Source organism: Neopelma chrysocephalum, unplaced genomic scaffold, assembly GCF_003984885.1.
Source record: "Neopelma chrysocephalum unplaced genomic scaffold, ASM398488v2 Primary Assembly neopelma1_72, whole genome shotgun sequence".
Taxonomy (NCBI): Eukaryota; Metazoa; Chordata; class Aves; order Passeriformes; family Pipridae; genus Neopelma; species Neopelma chrysocephalum.
The window spans coordinates 6,654,776-6,681,905 of NW_020897732.1; the positions used below are offsets into that span (position 1 = coordinate 6,654,776).

Here is a 27,130-nt window from a genome sequence, read left to right on the forward strand (position 1 = left end):
TTTATAAGAATACATTTTCACTATTTTTAAAAAATACATATACATTTAGAGTTCTTTCAACAATGAAAAACAGTTCAGCATATTTTCGAGTACAATAATGGTAAGTTTTATTCTGACATTTTTATGATAAAATATATTGTTTCCATTGAAATATTGTATTGATATTCTTTAAAGTATATACAAGTTATATACAAATGCAAAATTACAAATATTTTAATTGCAGACAAAAATAATCTAGAAATTTTGCAAAAAATTGTACAACCCTCTTTCTAAAAAGACTGCAATAAAATAGAATGCAGTTTGTTAGATTCTTTAGGCTGAGGTGATGCCCACTTCTTCTTTACATACTGAATGTCTATCTGGCCAGGTTCCTTGGCCAGCACAATGCCCAACAATCCATTTGCTTTTTCTGGTTCTCCCAGTAGAGCCATAGCTACAACCCTGAAATCAGAAGAACAGGGGAGTGGTTTTTAACTGAGGCAAAATTAATAGAAATTGGTGCTTTCAAACATGTTTATACCAGGTTACTTACAGTCAACTAAATGATTCCTTTTTCTGCTCAAGTCCCAGCATATTCTTTACCTTTTCACCAGTTGCAATAATTTAATGTAAATATAACATGCAAGTCTTCCCCCATGCATTCCACTATCAATTTCTAATCATGACTTGAAAATTATTTCGAGTTTGTAAAAGTGAATAATGTTTTATGGCATTTTCCAGTACAGTGTAACGAGTTTTAAAATTGTACGATTTTCTCCCAAAACTAGCAGCACTTTGCTATAGCTCACAAGGATACAAGGGAAACTTGCAGTTAGAGGGACATTCACCAAGGGTAACTTAAGCCTAGGGAAGACAGAGTCCCCCAGTAGGACACCCATCAGCAAGGAAAGAGAATCTTCAGTGCTTTAATTCAGTGAGGTTGAACAAAGCTGCTGTTGTACATCAATCTACAGGTTACCAGGTCTCTGCCCTGGCTCCAGGAACAGCACTGTGAGACAGCCCTGGTGTTCTCTGTGGTATGTGCCAGGCAAAAATATTCTTGTTTACTTTGTGACAATGATCACAATGTATTTCTTTAGATTGGTAACTATACCATATAAAGGCATTTTAAAATGTTGTCCAACATCTTGCCTATTTTGAACTTAAATAAACTTAAAATCCAGTGATTTTAGTGGGAACAAAATTTTTCTCTTCATATAAGCAGCAGCTGCTCCTTGTACAGACATCTGTCCCATCTGGTAACACTATGCCTGATTTTGATTTATACTAACAGTACTTGTCCTTTATCAGACTGCATAAAATAATAAGTAAATAAAGATAAACTAAAATTTAGCTTGCTATAGTTTGTTTCCACCCCTTCAGCAGTTTACAAAACACAGTTAGAAAAGCAAACTCTAATGAATATTTAATGTCAAGAAAAAACCCCATGTAATAAAATTAATATTTTGTTAAAAAGAGAGCAATACAATGCACTTACTTCTCTGATGGAATAGTCTGCTTTACCACAGGCAACAAATCATTTTCCAGAAGATCCCAAATGTAAATATTAGATGATGCATCCAGGGCAAAGAACACAGCAGGTCTTGTTAAAGCCCACTGCAGGGCAATAATGGGCTGGCCATTTGTGCTGTCATTCCACTGCATGACAGGATACTCTGATGTCATCTGATGTAATCTAATGCTTCCATCAGAACAACCAACCTATATCACAGTCAAAAAAAAAAACCTTCTGGAACAAAACAAACTAAGCAAGATAAAAACTGCTGTTCAACTCTTGAGAATATCAACCACATAAATAAAATTAGATATCTGACTCAAGTGGCACATGTCTCTCATATCTCACTCTATGGACTATCCGGATTTTAACTGTTGTATTTATGTATCAATTTGTAATTCTGAGTTCAAAAGCAGCCACTCTGTACTGCTGTATGTAAGCATACTAGAATATCCACTAATCCTGGGTTAAAGTCCTAATTTCCTATTTTACAAAAAGTTCTCAAACTTCACTAATACTGTCATCCAGCACAACTTGACAGCAGTCTGAATTGGGGCAAGGTCTACTTAGTGCCACGTGTACTCTGTAAAAGCAAGAACAGCTTTCAGTAGGACAGGTTGTGTTTAATAGTATAATAATATTAAACAACTAAATCCAAAGACAGGCAGATATCACTGCTTCCAGGTATTTTCTGATAACATTTGTCTAACATTTACAAGTTTGCCCTAATCCATGTACAAAAGAAACTATTCTGTGGAAACAGAAAATAACTTCTACTTACAATCCTGAGTCACCTCTACATCAGGAAGACTTCCTAGAATTTTCAAATTATATTAAATTTTTACAGTGACTCTGTAAATAGTGCTTACATTTAAAATCTTCATGGCAGATTGGAATTAGTGATGTAAATCAATTATCACATCTAGTTAAATATGTCAAATTAGAAATACTCCCTCAGCAAGTAATTAAAAAATGAAACTTCTATTAAAACTTTTTCATACCAAAAATAGTGGCTTTCCAAAAGGGAAGAAATCAATTGCAGTGATGCTTATTGCTCTCAGTCCACTCTCCTGGGGCCTGAATAGCTTTGGAACAACTTTTAAATCATGTCTTGTACCATGGCCTACCAGACCCTATGAACAATATAAAGAAAATTAATTAAAAAAAAAACAAACCAACCAAAATTTGCATTAAAGGTATTACAAGAGGAAGTTAAATAATCCACAGAGCTGTTACCTAAAGGATCCTTACTAGCTAACAAATTTTAATAGCTAACAGATTTTAATAATAGGCTTGAATTATAAATTTTATATACAGCCTCCTGGTGAAATTCCAACTAAATGGGAATCTTCCAAAACAAAAAATAACAATCAGATGAATTTCAGCACATTACTCACTATGTTTGTTCCAACAATGAAATGATTAGGATTAGAAGACAGAAATTTAATAGTCAGTGTCTGCGGCATTCTCTGGCGAATATCCTTTGGGAAAAGGCTACAAAATCATAAAGGGAAAAGATGACATTAATACAGGAAGTTGTCTCCAAAAGCTATGCAAGTACATACAGAAACTCTTGATCTAATATATATATGACTAGCTCTAGGAAGATATGTGTGGTAAAAAAAAACTGCAAAACAATTAATCAAAATAATATTAAATATATCTTATATAACAGCAAATTAATAAAGTATAGGAGGAATTAGCTTTGTGAGATACACATGTAAAATTGAAATGCCCCAGTTTTCTTACCTGTTATTCAATTCCGTAGTAGAGCTATGTACTAACTTCACTTTCCCTCCAGGAACTAAACCTAAAATTATACAACATTATTCTTTAAACTGATTTAAGCACTTTGCATTAAAAAAGTGCAATCATTAAATTAAATCCTAAGGTAATAAGTAAAAGGATATTTCATAATTAAATTGATTACTGCAGATATAGTTTTTTATATGTAAGAATCTTACATCATTTACAACTTTTTACTTCACAATCCAAATCTGAAGAGTTATAATTTTTGCCAGAAATGGAAACATGATTACATGTTTGTCTTAGTTTTTCAGCATGCATATAACATCCTGTAATATCACTCCATAAACCCCAATTCTAGCAACGGTTAAAATGTACATTTGAGTCACTTGGACCTTTGACAATGAATTTTAGTACTGAGAAACCGTAATAATGCTTCCACAAAGTTGGTCTATTTTGCTTGTTAGTAGAGGATAGCATAAATAATTCAAATCCTTCAAAGACAAGAACTTTTTGAAGAGGAAAAAAATGAAAGCTGGTCGCAGTAAAACTGTGTTGTAAACCATGACGACAGCTTTAAAATGTACCTCTCCACAGACATAATACCCAGCTTTAGCAGCTTAATACAGCCTGACATTGCACACAAGTTTATAGAAAAGTGATCAAAAATTCTGGTTTGTTGGCATTACTTCATTGTTTATGTGTTTTCAAATATATCAGGATTTTAATCACAGCCTTTTCCAGTTAGGTAATTATGTAAGTCTAAGTTTGTTTAAAGACCGAAAAATGTCATTTGCTTTATTCACATAACTCATAAAGGGCTGAATGGACTTAGTTCTTTGTTTTTTCATGGAAACTTTTTTCTCACACTAATTGAGTACCTTACCCAAAAGAGAACTTTCAGGACAATTATCAAAATGGAGATACAGGCAACAACAAAAGCACTGTAACGGATTTGTTAAAACTAAAGAAAGAACAGGAGGACCAAAGACATAGAATTTTATATTCTTTGAAAAAAAAAGCTGTTAGGGATACAGACAATTGCTCTGACATTATAAGAAATGTGGTTGTTTAGTGGCAATTACCAATACAGAATTAGCAGATGAGATTCAGATAGCAGTGAAAATAATTCTCATTATACCTAACCAATAACCCCAAACATCAGATATGTACTATTCAGAATTCATCTTTTCCTCAGTAATTTTTCCTTCTTTTAAACTACTGCTTGGCATCACTGACTCTCTCTCTTCTAACATCATAGTCTCAAAACTGGAGTATTTTATGCTACTTTTAATGTACAGTACTCACCTAAATCAGTTTGTGAACCAGCTAAATCCACTTTTTGTAATTCAACAACTACCTGAAAAGTCAATATTTAACATTAGTAAACAATCAATATTTACCAGACTTCAAAGTTTTTTAAGTAGTTGTAAAAACGTATGACATAACTCTAAAGGAACATTTAGAGAGGCAGGTTTAACATTACAATGATTACAGGTAGATTCTCCCCTGTCAATGTCTGCAATTCTAAAAATAGCTTCCCATGCCTGCTGGATGTTCTTCCCTGCTGGAAAGCAGAATATGGAAGGTTACATTCTCCACTTAATTGCTAGTAGGCATCTTGTTGGTTTGGTCATTCACAAACAAACCACCTAAACCCCCAAAATAAGAAATTGTTACACATTTCCTGTGCTTTTCACTACTCATCAAACAGAAAGGGTAGATCATTTGGCCTGAATCAGCTGCTGCTAAAGTTACTGAGAGTTTTAAGGGACTTAATTAGTGATACAGAAGGGAAATACTTTTATCCCCTTATTATGCACTGAGCTCTTTGGTTCCTTGAGCAAGATCAATTCAGCTGCAAACACGTTCAGCAGCTGAGCCAAAGCTGCATCAGGAAAAAACGACTGAAAACATCTGATAGAAAGAAGAGTTGTCAGGACAGCAATTAAGACTAACAGACCTTGTGCCTTCCTGGTTATCACATTTTAGGCAAGGCAATCTTAACCACTGATTTTCACTTTTTGTCTCTTGAACATTTGTTTTAGATAAATTATGAATATAATTTCTCCCCTACATTCAGTACAGTCTCTGACACCACTGTGATTCTAAAATAAAGTAGATGGGTGAAAGAGGACTGAGGTCTGTTAATAAATTAACAGAAATATGTGAACATATTCCTATGAAGTAAAACTACTGATTGCCTGTTTTCATGAATTCATCATAAGTTTTTCCTAAGGACAACATTAGGGAGTCAGGTCAAAAATTTTAAGGAGATTTCCAACAGAATGGCTAATGCACTTTTCAGGGAGGAAATTCTCATCAGAAATTCTGAATTTGAGTTGCTATATTTGAAGTATTTTATTATTCCAACACATTATACTCTTCCTACATATATTACTCACCCACATATTGAGGATTCCATTTTCATCCATTGAAGCTATCTGAAATGGAGGGCCTGACACTTCTATGGAAGGAATGGCAACAATTTATATTCATACATTGACCTTCCTGCTGAACAATATCAGAGGATTTAAAACATTTCCTACATTAATACATTCTCTGAAACTTCTACAATCCTCTCAGCTGCCTATAAAGGGAAAGCGGTCTAATTCTACCAAGACAAAAAAAGGTATGAAACTTTCTTTACTGAGAGGGTGGTCAAAGACTGGAACAGGCTTCCTAGAGAGGTGGTCAATGGCCAAAGCTGTCAGTGTTTAGGAGGCATTTGGACAATGCCTTTACCATGTTTTAACCTGGTCAGCCCCAGGTTGGTCAGGCTGGGCTGGATGACCCTTGTAGGTCCCTTCCAACTCCAAAAGTCTGTTCTATATCTCTGTCTATTCTAGTATGTGCAGCTTGTCCTACCAGAAAGGCAGATGATCTCTGTCTGCATCTTTTAAAAATGTCTGGATTCTGCATGGACTTTGGAAGGGAACATAAAGTGCAACAGATGAAATGTTGTAAAACCTGCAATATGAAGCACATTTTTTTAACCACTACAGATTTCAAAGTACAAATCTGCAATGGAAGCAATAATGCCTCCTCCAGCACACTGTCTGAGAATTTGAGGACATGAGGATTGGAATGATTTTTGCCAAGGTCAGTCATAAAAAAATGGGGAAAAGGTACAGAAAAAACCACCAAGTACAGTCACAAATTTTAAGTGCTTTCAGATATAAGCAAGTTGCTCCACTGACTCAGACAGAGATTTTTTCAGGCATTATAGAAGCACTAAGACTTTTCTAAAGGTAGTTTTTGAGTGATAACTTGTTTTATCATGGAAGAATAAAACATTGCCTGGAAAGCAGACATTATAACAAGCATGCACCCACATCTGATGTGAAGCTGAACGAACATTACCTAAAAATGAGGGCAGAAAACAAACATGCATTTCTGTGCAGTTGATACTACAGACAAGAGGCAAAGTAGGATTATAAACTGGATTTTGACTATGACACATTTGCTTCCCTAGATACCTAAAGAAAGTCTCAGATGTGTTAATGCTTTGATGAGTAGCTTACTTACCCTCCTGACAGGAGAGGCTTGAGAGCCTATAACTGGGATCAGTGTCAAGAGAGGTTGAGACAGGTTCCACTGCAAGTACAGGAGAGGTGTGGTTTACTGAGTTTAGAATGCCATCTGTAATTAAGGACAATGAAAGTTAAACATGATATTACTTTCAACAAAAACCAACAACAAAACCTTAATCACTTTTCAGCTCATGGGAAAATGATGACTGCAAAAAAAGAATGGCAAATAATGAACTTCATAAAGAATGACTTTGCAAAAGTCTCAAATACAATACTGCAAACTGTTTCCTAAATTAACAAAATACTGCTAGATAAATCAATGTTTCAATATTTCTATTTACTTCTCATTTTCCAAATGACTGCTGCACCATTTATGCCACTGTAGCAGACATTGCATTAAAGTCTTCCATTTCAGGGTTAGCATGAAAAGAATTACGATAATTTCAAGCTTCATAAAAAATAGTGGTAGAAATAAATCACTGCTTAACATAAAAAAGAAAAAATCAAAGAAAAATTACCCTTAATATAAATTAACTACCCTGAAACAAAGAATTCACCATGAGAAAATATGTATTTACCCTTCAAGAACATTTTAAAATAAATGTGTATTTAGAGTAATTTTAATAAGTGTTCTTTGTCAGATACTCATGATTTCTGGACTTTTCCTGTGCACTGAACTTAATTTCATTTAAGACTAAAGGCATAAAGCTTCCTAAGTATACAGCATTAAACCTGCCTGCTTATATAAGCAACTACATGAAACTGTACCCATACATTTGACTACCAGCCCAATGTGGGCTACTACCAACACAAGACCAAGCATCTTTGACCTACTAAAAAAATTAAGTCTGTCAACAACCAACTACTGTTTATTTTTACATGGGTTCTGCAATTAGATACACTTGTGAAGAAAAGAGGATTTTGTGAATGTGCTTAAGTCAAATCAGAGAAATCTTAATATATGTGTCTAGATGTAGATCAAAAAATGTAGGTTATATTAGGGGACACAACACATTGAAAACTGACTAAGCTAATGATTTCAGATGAGCTACTAGTTGAGTATTCATTTTAATATTACAATGCTCCTTAGGTTTTATAGCTGGTCCATCTCTCTGTTCTCACTGCTTGATGCACATTGAGCTGGCTTCCATTTCTGTACAGCTATTAATTATTGACAATTTTTACTAGACTAAATATAATACCTGAACTGGCTAGACTAGGCTACTGAGTATTATTTCACTGCACATAAAATGACTAACCAGGATGCACAGATACTAACCAGTGGAAAATGTTGGAACTCTAAATGTCCAGTCAGTTCCACTCATCATCATATGAGGGTGCATTCTTGAGTCTTCTCGAAGATCCCAGACCAACAATGAACCGTCTATTGTTCCAGCAAAAACTAATGCTGTTTTACTGGGGCTAAAGCAGCAACATATCACCTGTTAAACAGTAAAAACATGCATGGTTGATATTATGATAAAGGCAAATGATTTGACAGGCCTGAAATACATACTTCCTAGTGTAATGCCTATACAGATTACACGTGTTTATGGCAAAAGGGCAATTTATTTTAAAGGGGGATGTAGGATAGAAGACTTTCAGTAGGCCTTGCCTTTTCAAGACTAATGTTTTGTAATCTGCATCTACTACCAAGACACTGAAGGGGGTGACTCAGCTGTATGACAGTGATGAGTAGAGAAAAGTCCTGACAACATCTGAACCAGATGTTTTACTTTCATTCACTCTTCAACAATGAAATAGAGTCCAAATTAAACAACCAAAACAACAAAACACCATGACCATCACTACAACTTTGTTCTGGAGCACAAAATAGAATGAGAATAGTGTTTCATTCACTAGGCTCAAATGTGTTTCTCAAAAGATGGTATATCTTGCAGCAAGACAAAAATCCCCAAAATACACATAATAAAGCTTTTCTTTTTGATGGGTTATATGCAATATAACCCATATATACAATGGGTATATACAATATATACATATATACAATATATACAATGCTATTAAAACATACCTCTGAGTCACATATTAAAACTTTCTGAGGACTGGAGGGCTGCCAGATGTTCCAAACACATATGAGGCTCTTTCTGTTCAGTAAGTCTGCACCTGCCTTCTCAGGTAATCCATGAACAGAAAGTAGTGTTTGCCTCTGAACTTGAGAGACATATAGGCAGGATATTTTTCGGTCTAAACCATTAAGAAAAAGTCAAACAAGAAATGCAATAAATGAAAAAGCAAACTCACTGCAGATGAAAAAGCACATTTAGCTGCTATAGCAACAAACAAAGGAACTAAGACACAATTATGAAGAATATTTCTATTAAGAGTGGTTTGCTTTAGAAGCTATACAATAAAAAAGGAGGGACTAGAGAAAGATTCCAAAATATTATAAGTAAGTAGAAAACAAAAAGACAGTCAGAAAGTTAATAGAATAATTATTCTGGGCATAAGCAAGCCAATCTGATCTGACATCACTCTATATACTCAAAATTAAGCTGAGTCTCAAACAGGAAACAGCACAGGCCAGGTTTTTGCTGCTTCATCTCATGTGTTCATGTTAGATTAGGTGTGTTATAGGCCTTCCTAACATAATTACAGATACTTTATTTTTCATTTTTATTTTCATCAGAACAGCTATTGTTTATATGGGGAAGATATAACTGCTTTTCAAATATATCAGGTGATATTCTCCCTGTTAATAACCTGCCTTTATTTACAGTTTTGGCCCTACTGTCAGCATAAAGAGCCCAAAAGAAATTACACCCCTTGGGATGCCCCCTCAACAACAGGGGCAAGAAATTACAAGCATGATATTTCTTGTAGGATGCTCTGATGCTACGTATGTGAAACCAATCTGCACAGTTACAGCAGGATTAGCGTAATTAAAAGAAAAGTGGGGTTTACAGCATCTGTATATCCTGATATGTGCTGTTTGCACAGTTATGACAAAGAGTATGGTATTTTGCAAAGAAAGAAGAGTTCAGTCTGTATACTAAAAGGTGTAGAATAAAGTTCCCTTACCATGGAGGAATGGCTGGTTAGTATTTAACTGGAAACAGCTATCACTAATAGACAGACTGGTTTGTCGAGATCTTAGTTTCCTGGGTTGTGTTGCAACTTGATCTTCCTCTAGCAAAACAGCAATCACCTTTCAAACATAATTACATTTATAGAAGTAAAAGGGTCATCTTATCTTTCAGTTTTGCTATTTTTAGCTTTTCCAAAGGTATGTGGATAAATTTAATAAATCTTTATCAGCTCTCTTGTTAATTTTGTATCTTTGCAAATACAGCTTTACAGACACAGAAGTTGCACAGCTCTGATTCCATTCCTTTGCAGAGATGATTATCATTGATAATGAGTATTATTTAAGTCGTATTTAAATTAGTCAGAACAAGAGCTGTAAGTGATCTATCACAATGTATAGTTATGCACACAGCTCATAAGGGATATTAAGGACACAAAAGTACCTGGCAGGCTGACCGAAGGAAATTTGCTAATCTTTGTGAATCAATTTTAGGTGTTAGAACTCCATTCACTGACATATCCTGGCTGTTTCTGGGACCTATGGAAAACAAAAAAAAACCCAAAAAATCAAACTTGAGGCTTCAAAAGGGAATCAGTTAAGGAAAGTGGAAGAACAATTTAATTTTTAAGCAAGAGGAGAGTGGTAGGAATCAGCTTTTCTTCAACAGGAATAGTAGTGTTGAAGACCAAGATCTGTTGGGGAATCATTTTTGCTGCCAACAGAAACAGCAAGCCAGAAGGAAGAACTGTTTCTGCCACTTATTCCTCACCCCCCTCCACATGGGGACTCAAAGTGCCTCTGGCAGTTTGGTATCAGTGCAGCCTGGCACACTACACATTCTCACAATTAATGGACACAAAAGAGAAAGTTTGCATGACATGAACACATCCATAAATGAATAAGATTAAAATGTTCTTCACCTCCAGATACAAGAGAACTTTCTCCTGGATGCTGTGTCCATTTCTCCAAGGTCTCAACTTCCTCAGTCTGAATGTCTCTATCCAGATTGTCCTCGTTACACTGAACGTACGCCTAAGGTAGAAAGTGGTCACTAAATGGGTGACACAGCTAAGAAGGACAGCACAGAACTGAATAGAGCTTTGGAATTCTAGAACTGATGTGCTCAGCCTCTTCTGTTTGTAAATTCAGACCTAAGCATACTGACACACTGTCCCTATTTTGTGCATGCAAATTTTATCACATTTCACACAAGAGTGCAAAAATACAAAATGTCTCACAAGATGCATAAACACCAAGCCAGCATATCTGGGGACACTGAGCCACAGACAGGCAGAAAGTCCTTTAGAAAATGAAGAAGGAAAATGAAAGAGTCCTCTTCTAACACAGAAAGGAAATGGTCTGTCTGGCCAAAAGTTTTGAGATTGTTGCTTTATGGTAATTAGGGCTTAGAGATGAAAATTATTAATTTATTACTCTACTGTTCCACTAGCTTTAGGAACTTTCTTTTTAAGGAAAATTATTTTCCAGAACGAGCATCAGCACTTTCAGGATCTAAGTATCACTATATATTTGTTACGCACCTGCTTAGTGTTCATTTTACCAAAATTCCTGATATACATGTCGTACTCATTTACAGGGGGCAAATCCAGTAATGAAAAACTAACTGAGAAATCCAGGTCAATTAGTGGGAGAAGTTCTGAACTCCGTTTTCTTAATTACAAGAGAGAAAAAGAAATGGTTAAGACCAAGTATTTGGTATTCCAAAAGAAATGCAATGTGATTTTGTTCAGTACCAGAGATCTAACAACACTTTAATCTATGTGAATTGAAGTTGTACTAAAATTAATTGGCAGATCAAAATATATCAATAAAAGTATACAGAATATTGTTATGAGTTTTCATTTAATTATGCTGAGATAATGATCATATTTGAAAATGCAATACTGATTGCAAATGGCAAACATGGTTTATTATTACACCCAAATTGTCAAAAGCCCAGCAGATCATCTTTTCTAAGTATTCAAAAGCTGTTCTGTGAGGTAAGAGATGAATGTCTCTTCCACAAGGTAGGATGGTGGCTAATTCTCCTAAACTCCTTTTATTAACTTACATCACTTATATATGTACATGCTTTATAAAGTTCTTCTCTAACATCCTGGCTTTGTTAGACATGTGCAAATGTATCTTGAATGACCTTCACTTGTACTAGAATAGACTGCCTGCATTCGTACCTCTTTACATCACTAAGGAAACAAATAACAATAACAGTTTATCAATCCTAAAATATATTTTAAATATACAAATGAAATTACTGCTGATTCAAAACCCATGGCCATGAATACTGATCTCTTGTCCTAAAAGTAGGCCTCTAAAAAACTTCAGTTACTGGAGTGTTGGATTTGATCTAAATTGTATGAAAACAAGTATTCAAGATTGAGGGAGACTGTGTATTTTTCCACTTGTATTTTTAGTTTTGAGTAAGATTAGCACATTGTACTGGATTTGAGATACCTCTTTGACCTATGAAACACCAAATCTTTCCATCTTCCTAAATTCTCTTGTTGGAATGATAAAAAAATAACTGTCTTATCCATCTTCTCTCAATCCTTTTATTTTCTGCCTACGTTAATTTTTAATTTTTTTCATCTTTGCTCACAAATAAAACTATAGTTTGACTCTTAATTGGAAAACAAGCCTACCTTCATATACTGTATCTCTACTCTGTAAAGTAAAAATACATTTATGTGATATTACTTATTATCATTAACTACAAAAAGATTCCTATCACTTAACTTGTGTGGATGTGTGGATAATGAAATGACTGACAATCTTTGTCACAACTCACATGATTATCTACATGCTGTAATGACATAAAGCTGTTAAGATATTTCATTTTAAGAGTGAACTGCTTGAATTACATGCAGATGTCAGTTTACAAGTTAATTCCAGGCTCTTGCTATAGTGCAAATCCCTCGACAATGAGAAAATTTTTGCAGTCTCCCTCTCTCTCTCTCTTGCACTTTCAGGTTTTTTTTAATGTCCTTAAAAACTATAAATAAATACAAACCAGATATCTCTCTTTTTTGCTACTTGATGACATCTATTGCATTTTCTTACACAAATTTTTATTGTAACTTGTTCTTCTTAATATATCACCTCTTCACAAACATAGGCACAGATTGCTAAGATCTTAGTCAAACATATGAAAGTTGCTTCCTAGTTGCAAATCTGAATGATACATGCACACAAATCCTTAAAATAAACTAATAAGCTCATATTATTTCTTACAACTCCAAAGTGCCACAGCTCATTTAAGGGACGCTTTCAGTCTATTTACTGGTAGTAATGTATTATCACAGCATTAAATTCCACAACTCCTTTCTCCTTCCATGAAAATGCTTTGTATCTTCCCAGGCTATTTATGTTGTCAGCATGTACACAGAGTTATATACATAGCCATAATCATAGTACACAATCACTAGAGGCTGAAAAACATTTCAGAAGGCAATTCTTCAGAGATGCCTTCCTGAGTTTCCTAATCCATCTCCACCATCTAGGGAGGAAGCCTAGACAATGAACTTGTGTAAAATTTGGGCACATAAATTTAGACAAGGTGAATTAGACAGCTTAGACAATAAAATTCTCCTTATGTGAAGATTAGTCACTGATGTGCAGCCATGAAACAGTGGAATCTATTATTAACAACAACATTTAATAATTTTGCTTTATGCATCCAAGTACTGCAGCAGAAATTGGAGATATATACAGTGCTTCAGATAAATCTGGAGCTCCTGGCAAGTTCCACAAAAAGTAAGCATCAATTTGTTTCTTTAAAATACAGGGATATCTTAGATATCTCAAATCTAGACCAATTTTAGATCAGTAATAACATGTTTTTACACCAACTGGTGTTATCCCTGAAAAGGAACATGCTATTTTGGTAACAGTAACACACCATAAAATATCTTGAATATTTCAAGAAATTACGGTTCTGCAGAGATCCAACAGCAGCTAAAGAGCTTGTTCTTTAGTACTTTAGATCAATATCTAATTAAGTGACTGAAGAATTATGATGCACATAAACTGATATATAAATTTCTGTTACAAAATTTTATGTAGCAAAGCCTGTACATTATACTTACTTAAGAACTAATTACTTATAGCTAACAAAATAATATTTGATTCTATAAGCCTCAAGTTTATAAAGTTCGCATATTTCAAATACAATGAAAAAAATTACATCTCACATAGTGAGCTGCCCTTTTGTGTGGATTATTTAAAATACACTTACTTCTGCTTACTGGCCATACTTCGGCTACTTTGTCGTTGGTTTGCCATTTGAAAATCCATGAATATTCCACAAAAAGAGTTTCTGACAGTTTCTGATTGGTTTTCTGTGATATTATAAACCATTGTTAGTGTTACAGTTCACACTTTACAGTGCATGAAAATGCAAAGCAGTAAGTCTAAAAAGCAACACATTTATTAAAACACAGCTACTAAAAATGACTAGTTTGCAGGCTACACAAAGGGCTCTATCACAGCTTTCAGTATAATGAACTTAACTTCAGTAATGGGCCAGGATATGTCCCTTATTATGGTCTTTTATCAATCAATTCAAAATGACTGACCATAGCAATTTTTGGTTTAGAAGACTGTGATGCAGAAAGGGCCTCTTTCTTTCTCTTGCCGTTAGCAGGTCCCTTGTTCCCCCGTGTACAGTAAAACGCTCTGTGATCAATTCTAAAAATCCAACCAAATTGGCACAGATTTCCCCCTCTAAATCAGAATTCATCACTACACGTAGTGGAGAACCTCATCAGCACAAGCTTAACTAATGTCCTTGGGTGAATAAGGAAAACACTGAAAACTGTTCCTTCAAAAGCCACAGTTAATAGACCAACTACAATAACTGTTGCCATGTCTATTTTACTCCCTTTCTAGACTAAGTGGTAGCTAATTGACCTTAATATCCAACTTCCAGCCAGGACTAATGGTGTTTCACTTCCTCAAAGGAAGACTGCCTTTTTAGGCAATACTTGTAATATGCTTTTCAACTTCTGAAAATAATTACCAGAATGATCAACAACCATTTTAAGCAAATGAGGTCGAAACTTCAACAAAAACAGATGTGTTGTGTAATTTAGAATAAAGCACCAAGTGCTACAATTCTGAAATTTTAAAATCTGATTCTATGTTAGAATGCCATGCTGTTCATTAATGTCCTAGTATCCTGTCCTATAGCATTAATGGAACGAATTTATTGATTCCATATTGTTTATTAGAAAAACAATAACTGCATAAATCTTCTGCAAGAATAAATTCACATTACTGGTACTGACTGCAACTACTTTTTTACTGAACTGAAAATCTATTGACAGAATCATAGAATTTTCTAGGCAGGAAAAGACCTTTGAGAGATACTGTAAAGACTTACAGAAACTCCATGCTATTCTTCCATGACTGTAATAACTTTGTATGAACCAGACTAAAAAGGTATTTATTATTCTTTTGCACAATGATTATATACAGTTATTCACATGAGTGTGGAGTGTAAAGGGGAACCACAACTGTAGGAAAATAAGTAGGTCTGCAGGAAAATAAGTAGCTCTGCCACTCCCAGGTATCAGATCAACTGAATGCAAGACAACACTGCAGAAAGAGCCTGCATTTAAAAGTTATGTAGGACTATATATCTCAGTAGTATCAATATTTCTCTCACCTTCCCACCCAGAACGGAGGCTTCAAATTTGCTTAAAAGAAAAAGGTGAATTTAATGCCAGCAGAAGCCTCAAACTGTTCTAACACTCCTCCAGTTTTCAAAATCTAGACTCTCATATCCTCCTCTTACCCAAAATAAGATGTATTAAATGTCAGTCTGCACATTTTTATACTTCACATTTTAAATGATTAGTAATGCCTCTGAATCATTCTTTAGTAATGTGGAAGTTGCAGTGCTTACCCACAAACCCAAGTGACTCATCCGAGCACCAGACTTTGTCTTTAGGCAGACTTCTAGAAAAAGTGGCCTGTTTACTCCTAAGTTGTATGTGTTACTCATACATTTAATAAAAAAGATTGGTATCTATTCACATACCCATGATTGGTTCCTTTTTTTCATCTTCAAGTTTCTTCAGCGGAGAATTAAAAATTCTATCATTTTCTGCACTAATTGCTCTTTGAATTTCTTCAATTTCTGATGTTCTGGAAAATGGTATCTCCCTTAGGTTTTCTTCTGCATCTCTTTCTTCACCACTTTTGTCTTCATCATCTTCAAAATCATCTTCATAATCCTTGAAAAGTAACAAAACTTTCAATAACGAATAAAACACAGATTATAGATGTATTTTTTCAAGATCTTTTAAAAAAATTATAAAATGTTGTCAAAATAAAAATCTCACACAGATGGCTATAAATCCTCTGACTGAAAGGCATTCTAAAATAGTTGTTTGATAGAAATTAAATGGCATCTCTTGATTGTGCAGTCATTTTAATCAAGACAGGACAATCCCCCAGTGTTGTTCTTCAGTGCCCAAAATAGTCTTTCTTAATATCCTAGAGTAGAAACTATATATTTATGTGAATTATGTACTCCTTAAAGAGATAAAATGACAATGTTCAGTGGCATAAATGCTTCAGAAATGTATGAAGTCATTTATATGATAGTTTTAATTCAAGCTGCCCGTTAATGGCAGGTTCAAATTTACTAAACTGCCACACTATCTGTTTGCAAGTCCATGCATAAGGCTCATACTTTAATAATTCTATTAACTAAAACAATTTATCTCATGCTGAAATAATCACAAATGATATGAACAAGTCTTAAACGTGCTCATTTCTCTTCACTGAATGATGAAGGGCTACTGACGAAAGCAAAATAAATATACAGCAGAGAATTTCTACATAACATTTTAATTCCTCATTATCTACTGTTAGCCAAGTTAAAGGTCACTGTCACAAAAAAATAAAAGAACTAAAACCCATGTAATATTCTGTACTTTTTATTTCTGTGAACAAAGCTATTCACTATTTTGATACTCAAGAATTACTTCACAGACAACTGTATGCTTTTACTTACTTCAAAATCATCTTCATAATTTGCTGAAATGTCATCAAGTCCTGTGCCTGAATTATAGATGTGTGTATCTTTCATTTCCTAAATGAGAAAAATAAGTGAAACTGTTAAATAATCCTACAAAAAAAATCTTTATCTCCCAAATCCTAGCATAAAATAAATAGTTGTTGTTCTCAGATACTTCTACATTTTCAACCAAACGTACAGCATATAGTTTATAAATATAAATAAAAGTGTATTAACAAGGGATAATTACTGACTTAAAAGTACAGGAAGAAAAACATAACTCAGCCTTATCTTGTGAAGACCAACTGTTTTTCCACCAGTATTTTTACTGGAAAAGACATAGAAACTGCTGTGTTGCCTATAATTTCCATGATGGTGTAACAAAAAAATAAGACTGCTCTACTTTTCTGAGTATTAGACAAAATTATTACTTAAATTTTACTGGGGGACTCATATTGTTAATAAAATAGTGCAAGTGTTGAAACCAGGAAAAGAGAGACATGGATACAACAGGAAAATTATATATTTTTATACATAAATGACTCTGTTAACTTTGAATCCTCTACTTTATTTGCATGGAATAAAATTTATGGTATCCCTGAAATAATTTCAAAGACTTTTCCTTTCTCTAGCTTATTAACTTAATTAAAACAATGCCATTTATTTACCCAAACACATACCCCAAACAAAAGAGAAGCTTAAAATGACACACACTGATCTATCCAACCTTTAATCAGCTTTTTTCCTCAATGGCATCTTCAAAGTCATAGATTAAATTATCCACATATCAGGGCTTTCAACAGGTTACAAAATGGAAATAAATGTGAGGTTTTATGAAAATTATCCAGCATAATAGCACACCTATTACCTGGTTCTACATTTACAACCAAAGGGTAGCAGCTGATTGTCAAGTAAGGTGCACTTTTGATCCTTCTGTGACTTCTGAAAAGCTACAGCCAACTAGTTCTCACAGGATGTCACAGTCACACAAGCATTAAGGACATTATATAGTAGTAAGCAGCTTCTACAGATACCTTACTTTTCAGAACTCTCAGACTCCTGGAACTAGTAGGATTAGGACTATAGTACTTCTAGTTGCCACTTTTTGTCATTTCTCAACTCAGTCTTTGGATTAACAATAAATTATATCAGTCAGATTGTCCATCTGGGCAAAACTGGGCAAAATTCCTCCAATTTGTTCTGCCTGCGAGGTTGCAGGTACTCAGTAATAACTAATTAATATAGTATAATTCATGTCATTTTAAAAAAAATCTTTATTCCATTTAGTAACACATTCATAAAGATGGCTTTTTTTACCTTAGTATAGTCTTTTTCACCTTAGTATAATCACCTCAGAATACACCTACAGAGCAGTCATTTTTATTAATAACACAGTTGTTTATAACAATCCATCTTAAACGTAGTTTTTACACACTAAAAACCTCTACCTGTCAGCAGTTGTCTGGGTTCCTACTTTAAAGAATATATGGAGAATATATTGTCAATACCAAGCAGGATTAGGAAGTCATGCTGGAATATCTGGATGCCTGTGGCACTTGGAGTAACAAATATACAAAGAAAATCAACAGCATAAATTGTAAGCCTCTGGAATTTGATTGAATTCTCCCTGTTGAGTGAGGTCTTAAGTAGGGATTTCATCCTCCTATGTTGCCTCCTATTGCCAATGAAGACAGAGAAGATAATGGAGGAGACTAAATAAAAAGGCCTGAACTGCCTATTTCTCTCCACAAACTACAAGTGAAATTTAGGTCCTCACCATAGACAATTCACACTTTAAGGTGAGCTGAATCAAACACTAGAAAATAGGACAAAACATTTTAAAATTTGTATGGTAAAGTTATAGGGTCTATCTGCAAAGACTGGTCCAAATAAACTCAAGTCTACAGAGCTTGCTGAAAATTTGGTTCTGTCTGCAACTGTCCATTGAAAAATACAAAAATACTTTCCCATTTCTTATGGCAATTGATTTAAGAGACATATATGAATTACACTGTTAGCTGCATTTTACTTGGCTTACATTATCTGTTATTTGCCTGTGTCAGCTGTTCACAGAAAGATATAATATACTTTAGGTAGCTATAGATGATTTGTATTACACATCTAAACTCTTCCCCCTTACTGAGTTACTTTTTCAAGCATAGAAGATACTGAAATACAGTTGAATAGATGGCTATCTACAATGTTTAGCAAATTTATACAGAAGAAATAAATTTTCTAATGCTGTATCCAGGAAGAGAGGTTAGGAGATACCTGAAGACCAGTATACATAAATCTTATGTTTCTTTGAATGCATTATATTGAAACATATATTGTAATTGTTATTCATCTCAATACAAATGGACCATTCTAAATTCCAAAATCAAATAGTTTTACCTCTTGTCTTGTGTCCTTTTCCTCTTTTTCAATGAGTTTTCCCTTATCTTTTACAGTCCTACTGAAAAAAAAGAGAATATAAATTTTATTGCTTAACTCAGAAGACAGCAGTTCTGTTTTGGTTTTGTCTTCTGGGGATTTTGTTTGTTTCAGAAAAAAAAAAGTCTTTTTTCGTGAAAAGGAAAGAAACACTTGAAAATTTTGAATAATTTGAAGTATTTCTACTAATATTTCTACAGATCTCTATTACATAAAATTATCATGAAACAGCCACGTGAATAATCAGCTAAGAACTGCAAAATTTTTTTCCAAATTTAACACCTATAATTGCATCAAAATGGAAGAAAAAGGAAAACAATCTATTAAACCCACACATTTATTACTTGTATTAATGTCTGCAGTGAACTGGAGATCAAGAGCAGGTTGGTGCAATATGCTATCAAAGCCATAAATCACAGACTGACTTCAAAACTGTGCTTTCATTCAGGGGTTTTGTTTATGAGGACAATGCAATCAGGGTCAGAGAGCAGGAGAAAATTAACAACCCACTCTGCTCCTTAACAATCTATTTGATTATTTTACGAGTATCAGACTTCAAGAAGAGAATGTTTTGACTTCTTGAGTGACTATTCATATACACTGTTGGGATTGATAAACACAGGAAAAAGCAACAACAAAAATTAATATTTGGCTGGATCTTGTCATAACAAATTAGAATGATTCAACATTAACAGTGCTTGAAGCTGAACCAGGGTTTTGGGGCATCCCACTAAATCAGACTACCTTCCTTGCCATTCAGAAATGGATCACTCTCTTTTCCCAGCTATGCACTTCAGAAAGTTGTATAGGAATTTCACAAGGCTGGAGAATTAAAGAATGCAAAGAGAACTGGAATATACAGGAAACTTCTGTAAGATTTTATATTTGCTAGTAATAAAACTTATAAATATAATCCTGAAATTTTACTGAGGATGACTTGGACCTTTCCCTTTCATACACAACTGCAAAATTGTTATATATATCCAATGTTTTAGATACTATCCAGGATAGGAACTAAGTATAGATATTCAAATTAAAATAAATAACATAAGGGAGTCCTATATAGTTCATCATGAACCTTACATGTGTCCACATCACTGTACAGTGAACTTCCAGGTGGTAAAATACAGCATTTCTGTCTGCCAAACTAAGTGCCCAGATTAATATATATGTAGTTTGCAAGGACTGCAAAATAACTCTTGCTACCGTGGGATACAAAACAAATAAATGGAATATAAAGACATAAATTTTAACCTGAATCACCTTAGGGGCAAAACACCTTTTTTTTTTTTAATCGCTACTGTATTGGGCCTATGAAAAAAATTATATTCACCCCACATATCTGAGATCAAGAATTCATGCACATTGGTTTGGTGGCAAATGAATTTTAGTGGATACTGTCTAGTATATACTTATTTTAAATCTCTGAATTTACCTTACATGCTGATGGCTTGTCTCCTCTTGAATCCTCTCCTCCTTTTTGTATTCGCTGGTCTGTAAAAGAAGTCACCATATTCATGTGTCAGAAATGTTGGGAGGAAATACATATATGAACCTGTATTAGTAAGTGTTATCAAACAGTAAGAAAGGTTTCTAATTAATTGCTTCAATGACATACTATTTTTTGTTTCAGTCATTGCTTGTAAGCAAGTTTCTTGATTAAATTTAATGGGAAGAATCAGCTCTGGATTAGGATACTTAAATACAGATGTAGTGTTTTAATCTACCACTTTAGCCTCAAATTTCAGAAAATGTTGACTTACAATCCCAGTACTTTTATTACTCTCCTATCTATGATGTATCACGAATTAAAGTAAGCTATAATGTTTTAACAAAACCTACCCTTAGATCATGCTTCTTTCTTTCATTGTCTCTGCTTTTCTTTCTCTCATTAACTTCTTCTGCTTGTCCTTCTCTGTCTCCATGGGAAGATCCCTCTTTAGACCTCCCTGATTTATGTTTTTCTTCCTCTTCCTTTCCATACCGTTTATGACTTTTCTCTTTTGAAAGCCTCTCTTTTTCTGGCCCAACAGAATGTTCTTTTTTTTCTCTATGTTTTCTTTCACCCTCTTTATCCAACTCTTGATCTTTCTCTAACTTGTGTACATGTTCACCTTCAACTTTGTAGGCTAAAAATTTGTCAATTTTCCTTCTTGCATCATTATCCTGGAAAGAGAAGAATAACATTAAAGGGTTAGAAAGTTCTCCAGGACTGTTTTATCTTCACAAATCTATCAATTTTTGACCATTAGAATGATGGATTTATAAGTACTTAATCCTTCTGTCACATGGATCTTCCAGCCACTTTAATTTCCTATGATACCAAGTTTCAAATTATTATAGCACTGGAGATTCTGATAGTTCTTCTGGGACATATCATACTTTGCTACAGAAAATTCTTTGGACTACATATTCTTCACACAAAAATTTGATTCTTATTTACTAGGTGGTGTAAAATAAAGTAGGATGTATCAATTACCCTTGTTATAAAGTCATAAATACCAAATGGAATTTTTTGATTTAACTGTACAAAAATGAAGCACTGTTTGCTATGAAAATTTTATTTAATGTTTACTTTCAAAAAAACGAATAAAGCATTTCCTTAAAACAGAGTAGCTGAGATATATTTTTGTGTATTTTGTACACTTGTGAGCACCTTACTGTCCATGCATCTCTAGGATTTCTCAAGAAATGGAGTCTGATCCAGTTTCTTCATTATTCTACAATTTTATCTTATTGTGTTATGAAACACTTCACTACTTCACTACCTTCCCTTCCTTTACCTTCTTTTCTTTATGCCTTCTTTCTTGCTCTTCACTTCTTGTTTTTTCCTCCTCTAGAAAACAGATGTATAAATTAAGGAACAAACTTTATAATACTCAAACTCTGTACATAATTAACTCTAGCATGTAGAAAATAGTATTTCAGTGACATGTGTTTTCTCTAACATGAAAGCTTTCAAAAAAGAAATTAATATTCTGTTGAAATTCTCTCTCCAAAGCTGGTTACTCCTTCTTCTTTCCTAATGAATCCCTCTGTTTTTAATTGTCCTGTGTAATGGCAGGAGTAATGACACATGCTACTAACTCCAGCAGTCACCCTGCAGGTTGGGGATTCAAACGGTCACTCAGTAGAGAATGTCTGGGCAGGAAGGTTCTTGTTCTCTTCAAGTCAACTGACCAACAAAACCAGTGATATCCATCCTCTGTTCAGAGGAAGGGAAACAAGCATCACTTTTTTTTAAAGCACTAAAATAAAACTAGATTACCAAAAGATTCTCTAAAGACGCACCTGTCAGTAGGGATTCACACCTACCTGTCTTTATCCTCTCTGTACAGATGGGGTATGGATTCAGGGTATTCCTATCTAAACATCAAATATTTCCAAGGACAAAAGCAACCTAAAGCAACTTACCCAAATGATGCCTGCTTTCTCTTCTTCTGTGATGTTCTTTATGTCCTCCTTCAAATGATTTCAGATTATTTTGTGTATCTATTTGTTTTATCTCATGTCTCTTATGCTTTTTGTCTCCTTCTCTATCACTCTCCCTATCTTTATGTTTGAGTACACTGTATCTTTCTTTCTCCAAATGTGGCTCTTGAACCTTATCTCTGTATCTCTCTCGGTCTCCTCTCTGGTGCTCTTTTCCCCTTTCTCTCTCTCTCATTTTATCCCTGTCTCTCTCACTAGATTTAAGCCTCTCTCTCTCTCGTGTTCTTTCCTTGCTCTTCCCTCTGTCTTTTCGTTCATGTTTATGAGTGTCTGTGTCAAGAGCAGACCTATCTTTCTGCAGTTTCTTTTCTCTGTGCTTTTGGTCTTCATTTTGACTATCTGGTTGTGATGCCTGAAATTAAAAAAAAAATCTATTATTGTAATTCAGCAATCTATTTTGATATTAATATATTCATGTGCAAAAAAAAAATTGGTGGGTTGCTAAATGTTCATTTCATTTCACAAATCACATTAAAATGCTGATCTATTCTAGGCTTACTTTGTAAAATTACTAACATTATGTCTGTGGTTACTGTAAAAAGGACTAATAAATGGAATAATAATAAGATAGATAAGAAGCTTTTAAAAAATACAAAAAGAACCTAACATGAATATCAGTGGTGTACCTGACTGGAGCCTGAATGCCTGTTTGACCAGCAGATAATGTAATTACCGAGTTTAAAAATGCATGATAAACGTGATAGATGATGAAAATAAATACAATAGATAATATACATATAGGAAAGAGAGTAGGTAGGCATTAAGCAGAGCTGTAACTTGGATTTGGGTGGCCAGCAAGTTAGATCCCATTGACTGCTGTGTGATTACCATAACAGAGTATTATTTCCATTTACCTAATTAAGAAATTTCTAGAGCAACCTCATATGACCTGTGCAGCTAGAAACAGCTGAGTGGGCCTGGCTCTGGATACCCTTGGACTAGACAGATTCCAGAACAGTCAGTGTGACAAGGAAGTTAGCAGCTACATGTTAAAGATCTGTACTGTTTGTATTTGATGGTGCAGATTTCAAGTGCCTGGTGCACCAAAAAGCATTAAAGAGAAAGAGCTGCTATAGATCCCACAAGGCAGAGTGACTCACAGAACAAGCAGGCAGCCCTGTGTGTTTGCACCATCAATAAATTCCAGTGCTGTAAGGTAACTTAACATCCAGACTAGTAGAAATAAAATAAAATCACCTTAAGATGTTTCCTAAGTTCTTCTGATTTCCAAGTATCTTCTTTGGTTCTTCTCTAGAGCAGAAAACACAGAAAAGCCTGAGTAATTAATTTGCAAGGAGAAGTACATCATTTAACAGCTAATAGTATTTCAAAGGAAAGGATCAAGGTGTATATGGCAAGTATCACTGAGTTTTTTCATGCAAACAGTAATTTGATTTAGCTCTAAGGTCTATTTACAGTAAAGCTGACCTGACTGGACCTGGAAGAGGCCTAAAGTTCAGATTACATGTGTAAGTTAACTGCCACATGAAATATTTGTATGTATCACTGAAGAAAAGAAGCAAAAAGATAATGAAACTAATGAAAGTACACATGATGGCTGTCTCACAGGAGTGCTCCCTAGGTTATATTTCTTCTATCCTCATTTGCAGAGTTCCTGCCCTTGACTTCTTGGCTGCTGCTAAAAAGACTAAACTAAAGAAATCATCTTGTTTGAGATCACTAAAGCAAAGGAGGAATTTTAATCTGTTGAATCTTTTAACTAATTCATTGGAGGATGATGACTATATTCAAAGTGACATGATCAGGCTACCCTTATTCTCAAATTTAGACTTAACTTCTAAAGATTAACAAAACACTCACTGACAAATTTTGGAATGATGAGCTGCATTGGTGGAAGAAAATAAACATATAGTGCCTATTTTTTTGTTAATTCATGTGTAAACAGCATTTTAACAGTATATTTTAATTTTTTTATTTACTCTACATGAAAAAACCCTTGTCTTTTCAAACTTAGATTTTATAGAAGATTGTAGTGGACTGGTAAACTTCTTCTAAAGTTGATGAGAAGTGTCAAGAAGGCAGCCTTTGTAACAAAAAGAAAGTGCCCTTTAAGTTTTATTCTTTTCTGGTACTTAAAAAAGGGGGGAAAAAGCACAAATATTTACTACTGCATAAAGTCAGATGAGAAAGTAAAAGCAAAGATGATAATTTTCCTAAGTGAAGCTTCAACAAAGCCTAAGAAACTCAACAGACCTTGTGTGAGTGTAACCTGGAAGAAAGGATATGGATGGGAAGAGAATGCTGTATTATAGTCTCAAATAGTAACCTATTTAAAATCCCTAATATATATGACCATGTTTTGGTTTTAGACAAGATTTAGGTATATAACAGCAAACAAAGAAAGAATGCTAATGATGTTAATAGCCTAAAACCAGCATAACCAACAGACAACATCAGATAAAGTTTTGAGATTTATTTCAAAGCTGAGGCAAAAAGCACTCAGCAAACATTCAGAACTGATTCTCTGGCACCCAATAATATGCATTTGCCAGTTTTCTGGGGTGTGAAGATTCCACCTCCTCCTCCTGCCCTCAGAATCTGTTGCTTTTATATATGATGGTGTTTCACTCAAATCTCTGCTTTTGCAGGATACTAATAAAAAGACAGGTATTTTATAAAGTATAAAGAAACTTAATACCTTTGAGACCACTGTAAGGAAACATATACACACAAAAATGTTTAAAACAAACTTTCAAAGGATTTATTGAAGTTTCTCACCTGTCTAATTTAAAAGTACTTACATATGTACCTATATAGTCATTTAAATCCAGATTAAGATTAGTTATTTCAATGACACAGGGGCTTAATTCATTCACCTGAGACCATTCAGCTCACATAAAATGCCACAGATTTACTGAACTCAAAAAGTGCTATGAAAATTTTTACTATTTAAGAATCCATGCTTTAATCTAAAGAAAAACTAGTCAGTGGAACAAGGAACCTTGCTGTTTTAGATAAGCTCCTCAAAGGAGATCATTAGGCATTTCTCCATGTACAAGGAGAAAGATTAGAGGTTTTCAGAATGTAATGTTTAGTTTTTAACTAAGTTAAGAACCCAGTTAACCATAATTTTAAAGAAAAAGAAACCAAAGAGCAGTAAGAAAAATTTCTGTAGCTTTTAAAACAGAGAAAATGCCTTTATTTTTTACATATAAATATTTATCTTTCTTATTTCCAGTATGAGCTGCCAATTTGAGAGCCCTCAACTAGGTAAGAAGCACAACTGATAGAAGAGAAACAGCCCGAGGAGGGTTCCTCCTATAGCGTGGCTGTTGGTGCCACTGCCTCTGGGTCTGTGGCACCAACACACCTCAAAAATATTATCAGATCAGAGTTTAACTTCCCATCACAATTCACTAGTTCACCCCTTTCAGTAAAGAGGTGACTGATGTACCACAGTTACTGAAACTAGATCTAAAATTTTCCACAGGGATACTAATGTGCCTTTTCAGACCCCCTGCCCAGCCACTCTATTCCTCCTGCATTTTCTATCCAGCACGACCGCAAATTAATTAGTTGCAAAATCCAGATTCACACAACAGCAAAAAAACTGGCTTGACACTTCTGCTTTTTCGAGTGAAAATGTAACACAGTAATTGATGTCAGCGCGTGCACGTGGTTTTGTTTCCTTTATTTTGGAGCTCTACAAACTTTCCATAATTTAACACCTTAATGAGAAAGTGATGTGGGTTCTTAAAGAACTAAAACCTAACAATGAGAGGTCAGATGGGTATTAAACCGAGTATTAAACATAATTTTATCTACAATGTGAAACACGGGGTGTTTTCCTAAAGTACCTATCGCCTTCTGCAGGAAGGTGTGTGGCCGGTGCAGCCTCATTCCTGTGCTAGAGGAATAAGGAATTCTTTACGGCCGCTCTTGGGTGGGGGATTCCTGGGACAAACCGGTCCCAGCAGAGCCGCGGGGTCCTCGGGCCCGGCACAGGAGCCACCGGCGCTGTCTCCTGCCCTTGCCCCCGGGATTCTCGGCTCACCGGCCGCTTCCCCTCACCTTGTCCCCCTCCATGGAGGGGGTCAGGAGGCCGCGTCCGGCCGGGCCGGGATCGGGAAGCGGGATCCGGGCGGCGCGTCCGGGCCCGCCTGGCAACCAGGGGGAGCAGCCGCTGGCCGAGCGATGGATGGCGCCGCCTGGGAACGCCGATATGGCTGCCGAGGGTTCTCCTCCCACAGGGAGCCCTTGTGGCCGAGTCGGGATCCCGGGGTGCGTTAGGAAGGGCAGGGAGCAGGTCGTTAGCAGGTCGAGGGGGGTGGTCCTGCCCCTCTACTCAGCCCTGGTGAGGCCACATCTGGACTCCTGCT

General features: G+C 35.0%; 1 protein-coding gene across 1 annotated transcript; it reads right to left on the minus strand.

Annotated features, from left to right (window-relative positions):
• WDR60 (WD repeat domain 60) lies at positions 1-27,130 on the minus strand. Its single transcript, XM_027686966.1, has 24 exons — positions 26,823-27,130; positions 23,988-24,041; positions 22,713-23,142; positions 22,082-22,134; positions 21,141-21,464; positions 20,734-20,792; positions 19,260-19,317; positions 16,863-16,940; positions 15,882-16,077; positions 14,076-14,178; positions 11,365-11,494; positions 10,744-10,855; positions 10,266-10,360; positions 9,817-9,943; positions 8,810-8,982; positions 8,054-8,216; positions 6,770-6,883; positions 5,647-5,708; positions 4,550-4,601; positions 3,245-3,305; positions 2,893-2,989; positions 2,497-2,628; positions 1,478-1,701; positions 1-441 (listed from the first exon to the last, which is right to left on the minus strand). Exons 1-24 carry the CDS (start codon positions 26,835-26,837, stop codon positions 270-272), a joined length of 3,084 nt encoding a protein of 1,027 aa, XP_027542767.1. The 5' UTR covers positions 26,838-27,130; the 3' UTR covers positions 1-269.